The following is a 16,697-nucleotide window of genomic DNA, read 5'->3' on the forward strand; positions in this document are numbered from 1 at the left end:
TGGGTGGGGGGGAGGAATTTTGGTTTGATCACTCCCCACGCTCACTCCTATTGACACCACCTCAGTTTGTTTTTCAGTTGCTTGAGCAGCAAATGAGATTTCTTGACAAGTCAAACAGGACCTCAACCAGGCAAAGATAATATTGTTATGATGAGATAAAGCTGTTGAACTTTCGCCGGCAGTCATGGAAAAGCAGCCTTCAAAAAAAAATTATATGCTATGATGACAAATGTCTTGGCACTTGATTAAAACATGCAAGCTCTTTGGCAGATGTAGTTTTGGTTACAGCTGATAATTAAAACCTAGACAATAAACCTTTGCATGTGCTTTGCCTATTTAATAAATACACCGACAGTGAAATATTTAGAAGACTTGAGTCAGGTGCGCACCAGGAGATTATAAGACAGTTTTCTGAATTGATTTTCCTGTGCTTAACATAGCTGAATGGTTGGTTGCCTTCCACACTCAGACAACTATATTTGCATACCTATATACTTCTATAAAGCAGCAGCTTACTTACAGTAAATACAGCCCAGGAAAGAGCAGAATGGCCTCCACCGTGTAGCAGCAGTAAGACAGGCCCCTCCAATCCACTTTTGTAAATTCGAAAAGTGTATGAACAGTTAAGGACATTTCATAGAGTTATTTGAAGTAAGTTACTTAGCTGAATGTATTTTGGGGTCTGCAATACCCAGCAGTGTTTTGTTTCTACCCTTGTGTATGTACCCAAGGCCTCATTTCTGCCTCTGATCAACAGGCACGCACAAGCATAACCTGGACAAAACTTAACCTGCTTTATTTAAGTTTCAAGAGTTGTTTTCCTGCTGCCCAGGTCTCCTGCTCCCTGTAATCCACGCATCTCCTACCCACACCCTTTTTCCCCTGCGCGCAACAGTGAACTAAACAACTAAGAAAAACCAAACCAGGATCAGCATGCACTTTGGAGCATGTACTTTTGGAGTATTTTCCTATTATTTCCAAGGAAAAATGTCAGATAAGCCAGTAAACAAGATTTTTAGGGCTTTATAATCACCCTCTGGAACATACACAGCAAAGACGCTTCATTATGGTAGCTAAAGTCCCCTTGCAGTATATACATAGACACTGAAAAATCAGTTTAACTATCACTAAAACCAATGTCACTTAGGGAAAGGCACAGAACCGGGAGTTGCGAGATCTGTGTTCAGCGCCCAAAACTGTGACCAACAGATCCGACAAGCCACTTCACCGCCTTCTGCAGTTCTCCCTCTGCTCTTGAGGTGGACAAAAGCGTTCCTCTGAATCTAACCAGGCGAGCTGCGGTTACTGACCAAGCTGTTCATCGTTTTTCTGCTGAATGCTGCAGTGCCCTTCGGATCTGCTGGTTGCAAACAGTTCACGCAGGTGCTCCCTACACCGTTTCACAGTTACAGTGAGCTGTGTCAGCTTAAAACAGTTCCATCAGCTGGCGTTTGTTCACACGAGGAGATCTGATGGAGCGGTAACAGGTAGCTGGGGCAGAACAGGGGGCACCAACGCCACTCGTTAATTCAGCTGCTTCCACGGTACACGTCTGTCCACAACCTTTCATATGGGAGCTCAAGCTTCTGTTAAAGGTCATAGGTAACACAATAAATCCCAAATAACTAAGAATTGCTTAAATTTGGGATGCTTACATATACCACCTACCCAAATAGGTCTATCATCCTTTTTATTTTATTATTTATGAAGCCTCAGGGGTGTGCACGGCCCTCACATCAAAGGCAGACAAGGTGCATATCATGAAGAATTCACAGAATCAATTGGATAAATGCAGCTAATAAACACAAAACAACGACAAGCTGAGCAAAACAACAGGGAGAGAGAATTTTCTTATTTCAAAGCATCACATGCTACTGGCATTAGACAAGTAATTACTAAATTGGTATTTGGACAGAAATAGCTTGAAAGTTTGGTTTTCCTAATGGCCAAGATAGAATTTGCATGCTTAAAAACTATGCAACTATTTAAACTACAAGGTTGTGTTATTTAAACACAGATTAAAATGTTTTAATTTTGAAATTAGGTCAAAAGACCTGGAAGTACCTCCCAAACCTGCTTTTGTCAGAGCTGCAGGCAGAGGCAGGACTGATGGGAAGTCTTGTCCCAGTACCTTCACACACCGTACTTGTTGGGGTGCTCCCAGTTAGCAAATGGCCTGGATACAACAGTGGTTTGAGCACGGCAAAGGGGATGAATGCCATCAGCTGGATTAAACAGTAACTGGAAGACTGGCAAAGAGGAGTCAGCTTGAAAAGAAGTATAAGAGAAACACGAACGTTTGCAAAGGGGGCAGAGATTTTGGAGAGGAAACAGCACGAGTCAAAACCTGGTTTGACACTGCCAGAAGACTCTCTGATGGCATCACCGCCTCCGCCCTGGCCAGAGCGAGAAGCTTCCCTGTCTGCACACCAGCCAGTGGACTGACAATTTGGGGTGCAACAAGTAGGGACCCACACCTCAGGTGTATCTACGTGACCTCACGTGGTGCTGCCTCAGTGTCATTTGCATTAGTGGGAGCAGCAGGGGTAGCACCCACATCTCCCACGGGAGATGTGCACAAGCAGGAGATCCTGCAGTCTCAGAAGAGACCGTGCGTGCTTGTAACCCGCACTTCTTGGGGGTGCCTATGACTGTGCACGTATGTTTGTTTGTGTGTGTGCAGGAACAAACTTCCTGGGATTAGTTGTAGAAAGGCGCTTAGAAATTTGCAGGTATTTAACACTTAAGTGTTTAGTGTTGAGGTTTATCTGTTGTACTGCTGATACTGATTCTGAATATACACTGATTGCCAGTTAACTACCCGTTGTTAATAAAAAATCAATAAACAGCTTTGATCCTGATATGGTTTAAACTATGGGAACTGATGAGTATTTCCCTGCAAAATATGTTACTGAACTGTTGGAAACACTTTTTTTAAATTAACGATTACTAAAGAAGCAATACCAGGAACTGACCTTGCTAGGTACACCTTAACTGTCAGCTTAGAAGGGATAGCTCTAGTTACTGATCCCTAAAAAAGAAAAAATGGAAGATGAGAAGAAATGCATGAAAAAGATTGAGAACCCCAATAAACTCAGTGATAAACTTAAATATGATAATGCCCCAGTCACTGAGAATAAGAAAAGTTCAATCTAGAAAAAAGGATATATCCTTGCCAGTTTCATTTTCTACCACAACGTCCTCCATGGATTCAAAGTACTGGCTCCAAAGCACTGGTGAAAAATCACGCTTTCTTCCAGGGCTGCAAGACCAAACAAACAAACAAACAAATCAGTAACAGGTATTTTTAAAATCTTTCATTTAAATTGGCACACAGGCATCATTACATACATTGAAGAGAATACACCGGTGTTACCCAGCAGTTTAGGACTGGAAGCGTATGATGCATCAGTGAAATTCCCATACAACTACAATATTAGCAATCTCACGATCAGTAAAGAAATCCTCCTTTTTTTTTTCCCCCCTAATTGTTGCTCCTGTTGAGGAGATCACAAAGATGCACAGGAAAACCAGTGGAGACACAAGGAGAAGAATATTTTCCTCATAAAGCAACGCCAAGGAAGACTGAACAATGGTAATTTAGACTACACAGACCTAAGCCAAGGGAAAAGAAGAACAGGGCACACAGTGATACCGTCCCAGTACAATCTCCCAATTTACAATGACCCACAGATGAGGCGCTTCAAAAGTCAGAGTCAAAAGTCATCAAATACCTGTGTATTTAAGTCTTGCTCTAGCCTTAAAGCATGCCTGATGCTGACCTGACTGGGAGCGCTCCAGTGCCTGGAACACAGGAAGCCGTCCTAAATTTATGACTCAGCCCATGAATCATAATTAAAAAAAGGACTATGTCCCTCCCAGAAGTCACCTTGACACCACAGTTTTGAAAAGCAGAGTGTCAGCTATTTACTGACGGTTACTACTAATTTACCATGTACTACTTGTCAGGAGATTACAACTTTCCTAGAAACCTCCTCTAATTTTTGGAAGAAATATCATTCAAACAGAAAGTCAACCTGTCCCGATGGCTGAGTGGCTGGTAGAAAAACTATGGAGAGAATTGAACAGCGTGGTATGTAGAAGAAACTTAGAAACACTGTCGGGAACAGAATAAATAAAATCCACCAGGTTTAAGTTAACAGCAGCAAGTTTTAATTACAGCTCAAGTTTCCTGGAATTTATTGCAACGGTTAAAACTTTAACATATTTGTAAACAGATCTAGTATTTAGATACTGTATGTAGGGCAACATCAGGACTGTGAAGGAAAAGAACAAAACCAAATTAATTCGGTCTATGCTTCCGTATCTATCCTACCATGGTTAAGTATAAGGACCGCAAGAACAGCATTACAATAAAGACCAATAAACACTCCTCAAGCTGCCTTCCTCCATGTTCTTAGAGCTACACAGGCAACTGTCTGCGATTCTGAAAATATTCTGTAACAAAAAAAAATTTAAGCAGGATGCTATCAAGGCCAGCAATGCAAATAAAAGGTAGTGAGTCCAAAAGGCTAAAGTTATTAAAAAAATAATTTAAAAAAGGGTAGGATCTTTAAGAGCTGTATTTTAAATTAAGGATCATAACAACAAGACTGTGTAACACAGATGCCACAAGAGAATGGGCTTTCGGGCTCCAGTTTGCTGCAGGCTTTGCACTTATTCCCACGTTGCCCTAATTCCTTTAGAAGTCATAATCTACCCATACAGAAACACTGCTTTACTGTCATCAAAAAAAAAAAATACCCCAGGAAGGTAAAATCTGGCCAAACACATTCCAATCACTGGAGACTTCTGGATGCCCAATTCCACCCAGCACAAATTAGGGAGCTGGTGCCCGGAAGCAAGATTTCTTCTTCTATCGTATCGTTTGCCAAATACTGATGAACGAGCACTGCACAGGCAAGAAAACCATAACGGTGGACACCAGGGGAAGAGAAGGTGCTTTGGAGACAGACCAAAACTACTGCGTTAAAAGAGGACTCGGTGTGATGAAAGATTCGGACATCAGTGCTACCTGTGGACTGCTTCATGTCTAGTAACTACTTCTACCTGGAGAGGTTTCCTCCTTTCTATAAGCTGACATCTTCCCGCCAGTGCTCCGCACGCTCAGGGAATACCTGGACAGAGGCAGTAAAACAAAGCCTGGTCTTCCCAGTAACACATTTCCAAAAGGTGAATCACAGTCGTTATTCCCCAGAAGCAGCGAGACTCACCTCCTCTTTATAATAAAGCTAATTTCTGCCGCAGTTTGTTGACAGGTACATCACAAAGCACTGCAACAAATTATGCCTTAAATTAGCTGTTCCTGCAGTACTAATGTCAGATCGTATCCTGCACCGTAGGGAATTCAATTCCCCTAAATTACTGGGTGAATGCAGAAGACCTGTTCTGCGGACATCGTGTAAACCAGGACTCTCAAAGGTGCCCAGCTGACAAACCAATTTAGTTTTTGCTTCCATCAAAAGGTGCAGCTGTGCCCTCTCCTTGTATCCCCATTACTAACAAAAGGCTCCGCAATCAGAATTTTCCTGATGACTCAGTTGATGCAAAATCTGTTTCTCAGGCTGATATTCACTCAGTAAGGCTAAAAGAGTAGTGCTTAATTTTGGCAGTGACATAATTAGGCTAGATTCGAGCCCAGTATACAGGATGAGTAACAGTGCACCATTTTAACAGGCTTTTTGCACTTCAACTCTTCTGGGGGAGGCAATCAGCACAGAATATTAAAATCAAGCATGGGCGTGGGGGGTGAAAGACCTTCACAGAAGAAGAATCTCCTCCATTGAAGGAAGTTTCTCCTGAATTCTTGGCTTCCTAAAGAAATAGAAAGGAACAGACAAAGCAGCTTTTCAATTCTGTAGAAACAAAACTCCTATTTCCCCCGATATTTCTAGAATTTGAAACATAAAACAACCACCCCCTGAAGGATCCAAATGCTCTTCTGTGGGTTTCCAGACTTCAGTATTGTTCTTGTCAAATTTCAATTAAATAAAATGAGATGTCACACACCTACGTAAATCCAGAAAATATTAATCTTTTTTACTGCCTCAGCTTAATCTCATTCTCTGATTAAAGGAAAAAAAAAATCACATTCAAACCTTAGCCTTTCAAAGAATGCTGTAGATCAGGAAGAACAAAGTGAAGTAATACTGAGATGACAAGTTGTCACAGTACTGGGAAGAACCAAGCACACCTGCACAGGTGTCCAAGTATCCAAGGAAGGGAGACAACATTTGCTGCGACACCGATATAACATCCTGCTAGGAAAAACATAAACACAAAAACTCCCAGTGCAGGTCAAGATTAAAAAAGAAAAACTAATGCTGAATTTCATAAGCAAGAATTTGGTATGAAATACAGCAAACTCGTATTACTGATAAGAGCTTCAGGCTACCTGACTTACAATTGGTTTATCTTCTAGGACCACAAGAATCGGTACGACGAGAGACAGCAAAGGTCCATCCAGCTCTGCAACATGTCACCGAGAGATGCCAGCATAGCAAGCGCTCTGGAAAGGGTTAAGTAGGGAACAGGGTATGACCTGCCTCCAAATTTTCACTATTAGCAGGATGGGGATCTCCAGAGGCTGCATCCTCAGCACTGTGTTGCACTAAGGGAGGGCAGTTTCCATCAGGTCGTCAAATAAAATACAAGTCACTTCCAGCCAGAGCTACTTCCACAACATCCGTGACAACAGTGCCACAATTTAATTAGGCTTTCAGCAAAAAGGATTACTTCTGTTTGCTTTTAAGCCCACACTATGATAACGTTTGCCTGTTCTTCTCTACAATATTAATGACTTTATACACCCCTATCACATTTCCCTTGCCTGGGCCATGTATTTTTCAAGCCGAGAGTCCTACTCTATTGATTGCCTCCTTGCCTGGAAGCCATCCCAGCCCTGATGACGCTCTCTCCGTACCATTTCTGCTTTCTCTGGAGATGGAGAGAACTGCCCACAGCTTGGATGATTTCCCTTCTCCAGTCTTTGAATAGGTAGGATGTGCAGTTAGCGACAACAAATTTAATCACCCTTTTAAAATGCAGCATTTCAGCACAGTCAGACTTTTCCACAGCACGTTAAGGCTGGTTTTAAGTTTGACTGTCCTGAGTAATTCCAGGTGATTAGCAAATATCGTCATCTGCCTGGCTATGGCCCTTCCATAAATCTGGTAAACAGCAGGAACTCTCTGGTAACCTCCCCTTTGCTGCGAGGCCAGAAAGTTTGCAAGTGGACTTTCTTACCCTTAAGAGAGGCAGAACATGGGGAAATCCTGGAGCAAGTTGCTGATTAGTTGTATCATGCCAGATGAAGAGTTTTGGTTGTGTGACCAACCAAAATTAATCCGCTTTTGTGAACGTAGGGTTACGGTATGGACAGCCAGTGTTACAGAAGGCAAGGGAACGCAGTGGCCTGTTGACTAGTGCAAGGACATTAAACCTGCATTGCGTAGGAGAGGTATGAAATCACACGAATCATCAGTAGCACAAGTTTGGGATGTTTAGAATCAAAATTAATCACAACAAAAGGCAAGAAATTAACTTCTCGCAGTTGCACACAAACGCTACAAGCCCAAGCTGCAACAACGTGAAGTAGCTTGAGCTGTCACTGATGACATCTGGCTCAGGATATGTCACAAATAGCAAAACCAACGTCATAGTTTCTACCAGTAAGCGCAGATTTTTAAGCATTCAAAACTGCCAGAGGGTATATTAAGCACAGCACTAACCAAAAAATTTCTTTACTGAAAGAGTGGTTAAACCTTGGAACAGGCTGCCCAGGGAAGTGGTGGAGTCCCCATCCCTGGAGGTATTTAAAAGACGTGTGGATGTGGCGCTTAGGGACATGGTTTAGTGGGCCTGGGGGTGTTGGGTTGACGGTTGGACTCAATGATCTTAGAGGTCTTTTCCAACCTTAATGATTCTATGAAAATCAGCTACCGATAGCCAAGCCACACAGAAAATGTTCATTAATCCTGCATGGGCAAGAGCAGGTATAGAGGGACTCGGCATTGGTCCTTTTCTGACAGACGAAGAACAGATCTCAAAGCCCACAAAGTCAAGTCACGTACCCAGGCACGAGGCAAGAAACTGCATTAACAGGTCGGGGCACACGGTCCTGTGATGCACGGTCTCTAGAAAGCCGGTGGTTCGTCGGCTGACTGCATACTTCAGTGACAGCACAGTGACACCGGTCGTGGTGGGATTCTCAGGCATCTAAGGACAACCTCAACTTGGAGCACAGACTGTACTACTACTGCACGAGGCACTGGTGCCACCATGTCTGGAATACTGTACCTGCAGCTGGATCAATAATTTAAGGATATAACTGAAGAGGATTCAAAGAAGTGTAGAAATAATCAAGACTGGAAAACAGGGCATATAGCAAGAAGCTTTACAGAACCTGATCTGGTTAAACACAATGCCGGGACTGACGTGGGGCAGAGTGGCAGAGGAGGAGTAAAGGGATAAGCTAAGTTAACTTCATCTCAGTTGCTCAGATTGAAGGGGATTTTTAGCCCATTTTCTCAAGCAGATGTCTTCATAAGATCAGATAACCTGGAGAACTTGGTATCAGTCTCAAGCCTCTTAGGTTGACCTGATGCAGCTCCTTCTCCTGGAACTGGCAGACAAACAGAAAAGGCAACCCTCCAGTTACTGAGAGCACTGATACACAGTCACTGTAACGCAGAATAAACCTGCGAGGCGAGTGAAGACGACATCTCCTTCCTTCCCCCTTCCTCCAGATTCAACCACTCCCTGTGAACAGATCTAGCTGAAAACAAAAATGGTTTTCATAGAATCATAGAATGGTTTGGGTTGGAAGGGATCTTTGAAGATCATCTAGTTCAACCCCCCTGCCGTGGGCAGGGACATCTTCAACTAGATGAGGTTGCTCAAAGCTCCGTCCAACCTGACCTGGAATGCTTCCAGTGATGGGGCATCCACAACTGCTCTGATCTTTCCCAGATCTCTCAGGAAGATCTGCTCCCCTACCTGGCTAACTGTGAGGCCACCCAAACACAGTACAACCGAGAAGATGAAGACAAGCAGCAGAACAGTAGGAGACAGATTGCTCCTTTCAACAGCAGCACAAACCCACACAAGGTTGGCCTGATCACATTGCCGTAGTCTGAATTTGTGAAGCAACTACTGACTGAAACGGTTAAACTTTGCTCAGTTTCACAAAAGCCATCCATAGTTCCTAAGCAAAAGTGAGATTAGATTGGTCAACTTTTCACTTTGCTTGGGGAAAACCTGAATGGGAAATAAAAACCACAGAAAAACGCAACAAGGGCACAATCAAAAGACTTACGAGTATTTTTGTATCTCCCTCCAACGCCATTTCTGACAGCAGAGGTCCAATGCAAGGACTACTGCTAAAATTTTCACGCAAGAGGCAGGCAGATGCTAATACCAAGACAGATCCATGGAGCGTATCTCACGGATTGCAAGAGGAACCCATGAAATCAGAGCCGAGCCCTTCCCTGGAAACTTGCCACTCTACTTCTCGCCATACTGTTTGACTTGGTGGCATTAGTGAATGCTTCAAATTCAGCTTAACAAGAGTCAACACCTCCAGAGGAAATGTTAGTAGTTGTGTCTCGTATATGAAATATCTGGGAACAATATATACCAGAACTCCTACGTTTGCAGGGAAATTGGAGCAGAAAGTGAAGAGGAGCTGGGAATTAAAAATTACTGTCACCCCCAACACAAATACCTGCAAATTGTAATTTAAAGCAAAATACTTGCCTCCAAACAACGCTTGGGAAAACATAAGTGACCTCTTATTTAACAGTGAACTCCCAAAAAGGCAGAGTAAAAATGTAGTTTTCCACAAAACACCTGGTGATCGCAGGAAGCTGGGCAGGGCCTGACTTCAGAAACATTTCTCTGAAGAAAAGAATTGGTATCTTTGATTTGTTATTTTTCCTAGAGCTTCTTTTTTTAGCGATACATCAACACACGTTCAAAATTAGAAGCAAGCCCAATAAACAGCAGCTGTGATTTTGCACCTTCCTATGCTGAAGCAGTATTTTGCTGACCAAATATTTAAACTGACAGAACTAATTACTGCTTTTTAAAGTATCCGGCAGACCAAAACAGAAATGGATCCAACATAATAACTTTTCTAGAATGATCCTTAAACTCCAAGCCAGCCAGCCAGCATATTAAACTGGAATCACAAAACAAATTCTGGGCACCCTCTACAGCTAGTTTTATCCTATTGTGCAGTTTGTCCTCTTCATCACATACTGAAAATGTGCACATACTGCAAGCGATCCCCGAGCAACAGGAGCCCACGCAGCTCGACAAATCTCTCACCAATTTATAAAGGGGTTTTCTTTCAGGTATTTTCCTAAAAAGAAAAGGAAAGGTTGTACCAAGCAGGGAGAACCGTTTTTAGAAATGCCTTTTTTTGCTGACCTAGAGTCCATATTTAAAACTAGTAACGCAATTAAAGAACATCGTGTGCATCAATCAAGGTATTTAATTCTTGCACCATATTTGAACCTGACCAAAGCAAATCAAACATAATTTATATGTAAGAACCGCCATGGTTGACAAGTTGTATTTAAAAATTCTAAAAATCAACAAGGACAGTCTTTTAAGCTCTGCCTTAAAGCTACTGAATACATAAAATGTTTCTTTATTTAAAAAGCTTCAGGGAGGAAAAATTGTAAAAAGGAAGAAATTAGTTGCAATTGTCATGACGGAATTACACAGATCAGATCCAATCAAGGCCTTCCAGATAGTTAAAAGATCTAGGAGAGCATACATAATTTTTATTCACACATTGGAAAAGAACAGCCAGATCTTCTTAATTTCCAAATCCCATCCGGACCCTCAACTCTGAATATGCTAGTTCTGTAAGCAAACTGGTGAAAAACTTAAGACAAAATAAGACAGCACACGCATCAGCTGTTACAGCTGTCAGGAGCTGCTTCTGTGGGTCTCGGTCCTTTTGCTTCACTAGCGATTTTGCAAACTCCATTATTTGATTTCCCCAAAGAACTCTGACCGTAAAGCTTGATTTTCTTTCCATTTCAACCGAGCGATTCAAACGAATCACTTTCAATATGCAGGCAATTTCAAACACAACCTTAGACGTATTTGCTCCTTAAAATAAATGGACATTGAAAAACGAACTTCAAGTTCCTCTCAGTGGTGCGATTTTCACGTACTGCTCGAGTCGAAGAGAGGCACCATCTTCCTTAAATACAGCCAGGAGAGCGCTACGCTAGCAAAGGCGGGTATCGCTGGAACAGCGCACGCAGACGTGTGCGTCTGCAGGAGGGAGGGGGCCGTAATTTAGAGGAAGCAAGGTAGCAGAAATCAATGCGATGTGCCGTGAAATACGACCAAATTCTAAGCGTACATCTTGTGCTACCGCAAAAGCCGGTCAAAACGATGTTGCAGCAGCCATTTTAACTATTCAGTGGTTTTACTTAAATATTAATACCCGTGTTCCACACCATCAAGGATTCAACATCCCCACTGTTTGCATTTTCACACGTGTCATTACTTTGATATACAACTGGAAGCATGGAAATCTGCAGCTGCAAGCAGAGCTAAGAGTCACAGTGATGGGGCAGAGCACTCAGCCCCGTGCGACAGTCCCACAAGCACGGCACAGCTACTCGCTTTGGCCACTCTGACTTCTCGAATAAGACTCTTCAGTAAAGAGACATAAGGAAGCGATTGGGCTGGAAAATGGCAAAAAAGGGAGGAGGAAAAAAGGGAGGAGGAAAAAAGGGAGGAGGAAAAAAGGGAGGAGGAAAAAAGGGAGGAGGAAAAAAGGGAGGAGGAAAAAAGGGAAACAAGTCTATTTTCACCTATTCCAATGCAGTAATAGGTGACATTTTATTACAAACTACTGAAACATGGATTAATCTTTTAACAGTATGTTACCAAAAAGATGTAAGACTTTATTTTGGTTAAGAAGTCCTCAGTATAAATGGCAAAAGCTTCTTTGCAAAACAAATAATCTCAGAGTAAGCTTGAAAACGATGTTTTGAAGAAAGCATCCTACCCCGTAACTTGCCATTCCAGTCAAGGATGACTGAAGCTTGAGAAACCTCAGGGCTGCAGTAAATTATTTTTCTATTTTCCTACAGCAATATCACTTGCTCCACCCTCTGCTTCTTACGATCTGCTTTCAACCACACCATACAGTCACATTAACATGGCTTGCCTGGTTGATAAAAAAAAAAAAAGAACAAAAAAGAGAGTACCCAACGCGCTAGCGAGAGGATCGGTGCATACGAAGCAAAGCACTTAGCCATGGAAAATCAGCTTGCCAGCACTGTTGGATATTAAGTTTAAACCCAACGGCTTAACGGCCCTGCTTCCAATTCAAGAAATTCAAAGCACAGAAATAAAATAGATTTATAAACACAAGATGCTTAACACAGCAAACAAATGTTTCTCTAAGCTTAATTATTTTTGTTCCCTGTAAAAGTTTGAATTTTAAAGGACTATTTCAGTATAGCCTTGTACATTTGCCAGCACCATAAGTCACACTCTCATTTTTCTCTGTATAATTAATCACATTCTCTTTCGGTGGCCTGACTATGGAATCTCGCACTTGTTTGCATCGAACTGCATCCTGCTAAGGCTAAACTTACCTAAACCTAAGTTAAGCCCAGGTGGAAATAATTTGCACGAACGCAGACAAGTTGCAAGCAGCCACACAGCAGAACCGCAGCTCACAACCTGAACAGGAGGGCAGAGTCATACCACAAAAAAGAATAAACCAACAGTTCTGCTGAGACGTATGAATGAAGTTTGTTATCTACAGACGTAGAGCCAGTTCACAGGTGTGTGAAAGCCTCTTTTGAAGTTCCACGTCCAGTTTTGGGCACTGCGGTCCAAAAATGAAAACACAGCTTAATGAGGAGAGATCAGAGATCTTGGAGGAAGAAGAAAAGGTTAAAGGAACAAAGTATTGAGTCTACAGACTGATCAGATTCAGAAGCAAAGGTCTGGATGATGCTGACATCCAGCCACCCTTAGATTCATCAGCAACCAGAGACAAGTAAATGATACAAACGCACAAACAGGTTGACAAATTCAATTCCATGCAGTTCTGGCATTTGAAAGCGTTGACTAAAAATCTGAGCCGCACTGCCTGCTGCACCACTAAAACCAGCATCCATTACCCACACTCCAGCCTCAGACCAATGTCGGAGCTCTCCGATGCACCACCCTACCCACCCTGTTTAAAAAGCCGCCTCACCACCTTGCCAGATCTGCCCTCCAGCCCTCCTCTCCAAGACGACCATGAAAGTGTCTACAGCACGACAGCTTCGCCTCACTAATACTTGTACTTTGCTGTCTCCGTATTCCACTTCTTCTTGTCTCCTTTTTACGCTTAAGTAGCAAGTATCTCTGGATGACGTTGTTCTCGTGTCAGATGTGCAGTGCCTCACACAATGGGAACACCACCCGTAAAGAGATGTCAGGGCAGTAAACCAAAAACACAGCTGCGCCATGCAACTACGACACGATGACGAACTATTCCCTGCTGCTTCGAAGGGGAAGGGCAGGGGAATTCCTGACCCTTAACGGCAACACTGGATTTCATACCAGTGCTTTCAGAAAGTATTTGAAAGGGAAAAAAAGAGGTTTGTAGCATTATAGAGCAATAGGTGGGTGTCGGTCTCTTCTCCCAAGTAACTGGCGAAAGGACGAGAGGAAATGGCCTCAAGTTGCGCCAGGGGAGGTTTAGATTGGACGTGAGGAAAAATTTCTTTACTGAAAGAGTGGTTAAACATTGGGACAGGCTGCCCAGGGAAGTGGTGGAGTCCCCATCCCTGGAGGTATTTAAAAGACGTGTAGATGAGGCGCTGAGGGACATGGTTTAGTGGGCCTGGGGGTGTTGGGTCGACGGTTGGACTCGATGATCTTGGAGGTCTCTTCCAACCTTAATGATTCTATGATGATTCTATGATTCTATGAAAACAAACTTCCCTTCATAATCATTTCCCTAACAGAGAACGTTCAAAAACCCTCCAAGATCTGCAAGATAGGAAGCATTATATAAATTACTACATAGGATTGCTACTAACGAGCACTGCACGAGCATAAATATTACCGAACTGCAAAAATACCCCACAGGCATACATCATAAAATCCCATTAAAATCCCTGGAAATGCTCAATTGTAATTTGTTTGTCTGCCTGTGATGAGTAAGTGAAGCAACAAGTATCACGGGGGTTTTGTCAGCACCTCATGAAGTTAGTAACTTAATAGCCTTTACTTTTGTCTATTCTTCTAATAAAAACTATCACAAGGATGGATTTTCAGAAACGACAACACCGACATGGAAAATACATCCCGCAGCACGGCATCATTTTGCAGGAACACAGCCAGTCAGAGGCACATAAAAACCACACCAGCTCCTTTAGCTTACCAACTCTGAGGTCTCGCAGCAGAGCGTGGATGACCCTACGTTGCAGGAAATTAACTTTTGACTTCTTATTTAACATGGAGACGCCCGCCTTCAGGAAATATCTGACAGAAGTTGACACCAGCAGCAAGACAAACTGCAAACTGATTTTCATCCTGTTTCAGGCCACCTTAACACCAACGTTGGAAGTTTTTATATTTATTATTAAAGTAACAGTTCATTAAACTGAACAAGCAATGCGTCACGGTGTTTGTTCACAGTGCCATCGGTGTGCGCACTGCTGCATGGAAAGACTTAGATGGGCTGCTGACAAAGTTTTCAATGCATGAAACCAGTATAAAGTACATTCAAAAATCACACCAAATAACCGCGAGGGATGAGACACTCAGGATAAAACAAGCAGAAGAAATAAAAACTTTATTTCTTCACCTAGAACAGCAAAATTATGTGTTTGGCAGACTTTGTACAGCACAAGGGTTTGTTTGGTTAACTCCGTTCTGAACAGAGCCAGCATAATTAAATAATATATTTGACATTAAATCTAGCCTTATATGTACCGCATAACCTTCAGCACGCTCCTGTGAAACACAAGGCTCTCCACAACACAACCGGATGAACGAGTGGTTTAGTGACTTGCTCATAACCCCACGGTTCAACACAACATCAGGAAACGGAGCCCACGAGTCCCAACTCTCAATTTCAGACAACCAAGAGAGACAGGAGAGCAGACAGCAGTCCTGAGAGAGAGCAACCCCCTCCGAAAGTCATTCAAAACGGCTTCGTTCTAATTTCTACGCCTATTTCTATACTAACAGTACAAATTAATCCTTAAATACAACTTTTTTGCTTAGCCTCAAAGCCATGCCATTAAACACTTCATGAAGCTTAGCTTTAAAATAAGTCATATTAAAAGAAATAAGTATTTGATGAAGATTAGTATATGAACTAATACTAACAAACTACATCAATTGTATTATATCTGTCAAAATATAATATAAATAAGAAGATGTGAAATAAATGTTTTAAAACTATGCTCTAAAGGAGAGAAGCAGTCCTCTCCCATCCATAAATACCTAAACAGTTTATTTCAGTCACAGCGGAGTAGCTGTCTTTTTCATTATTTCTTTTAGTTATCTGATTTCATGCACCAAGGCAAAGGAGATTTCCTGTAGGAATTGTAGGATATTTTTATCCTCCAAATAGAGCGCTTCATATCGTGCAGCGCACGCCCGGACCTCGCGGAGGCTCGCTCTCGCGCGGAGGCTGGCGTTCCTCCAGAGGATCAACCCCTGGTCTTTGTCACAATCCAGGCCTCGGATTTCATACTTTCCACAACCATCTACGTACGAAAAGCCGTACGGCCCTGAAAACGCATTTTCTCCAGATTTAATAAAGACGCCGGGTTTCTGCCATTCTGCTCTCCCCACCTCCGCACGGGGCTGCCAAACTGTTCCGTCCAGCATCCTGAGCCCACGTCCCCACGATTACTGCCAGCTTCCTTTGCTTCACGCTGCACCTGTGACTTCCCTCCCTACAGTCCAGCCATAACCCTGCCGCAAGGTCGTCTTGCTCTCCTTTTACCATAACTAGGTACCTGCTTGGAAGACAAGCTTCTCCCTCACACCTTTGGAGGTGAAATTACTAAATTCCCTTCAAAGCCACCCCATTTGCAACCCGTTTTCTCCCTCTGACTCGTCGCTAGAGAATAAAGCTTTTGCCGAGGTTGTTCTTGTCCAGTCAGTCTTTTTTAGTTGCCGTCCACGCAGCTAGACACTGGTCAATCTTCTCTCACAGCTTCCAAAAAATGTTCTCACTCCTCCTTAAAAGATTTGACACCTGTACCAGACCATCCCAGGTTTTCCATCACCTGAAGGCTAGAGAATAAAGCTTTTGCCGAGGTTGTTCTTGTCCAGTCAGTCTTTTTTAGTTGCCGTCCACGCAGCTAGACACTGGTCAATCTTCTCTCACAGCTTCCAAAAAATGTTCTCACTCCTCCTTAAAAGATTTGACACCTGTACCAGACCATCCCAGGTTTTCCATCACCTGAAGCAGGGACTTAAGTCACTTGGCAGAGCTCAATACCCCCCCCCCCCCAGCCATGCTTTCACCGACTTTGAGGTGCCACCTAGATAAATCACGACGCATTAGACCCTCCCTTCAAACACAGATGGCAAAAGGACTCAGAGAAAAGGGCTGCTGAAGAGCAATCCCGGCACCAGCCACCTTCCCCCAGCACCGAGGATACCCTTCGTGCAGGAAC

At 42.9% G+C, this 16,697-nt stretch overlaps 1 protein-coding gene across 1 annotated transcript in view; it reads right to left on the reverse strand.

The window, feature by feature from the left end:
* The window catches only part of PPME1 (protein phosphatase methylesterase 1), a 30,528-nt gene extending 14,628 nt beyond the window's left edge, over positions 1-15,900 (reverse strand). The window contains exons 1-3 of the mRNA XM_009329038.1: positions 15,665-15,900; positions 3,169-3,262; positions 521-613 (exon numbers count right to left, since the gene is read on the reverse strand). Coding sequence (XP_009327313.1) covers positions 521-613; positions 3,169-3,262; positions 15,665-15,900 — 423 coding nt within the window. The remainder of the gene's footprint in view (positions 1-520; positions 614-3,168; positions 3,263-15,664) is intronic.
* Positions 15,901-16,697: the final 797 nt, after the last annotated feature.

Source organism: Pygoscelis adeliae, unplaced genomic scaffold (assembly GCF_000699105.1).
Source record: "Pygoscelis adeliae isolate BGI_AS28 unplaced genomic scaffold, ASM69910v1 Scaffold297, whole genome shotgun sequence".
Taxonomy (NCBI): Eukaryota; Metazoa; Chordata; class Aves; order Sphenisciformes; family Spheniscidae; genus Pygoscelis; species Pygoscelis adeliae.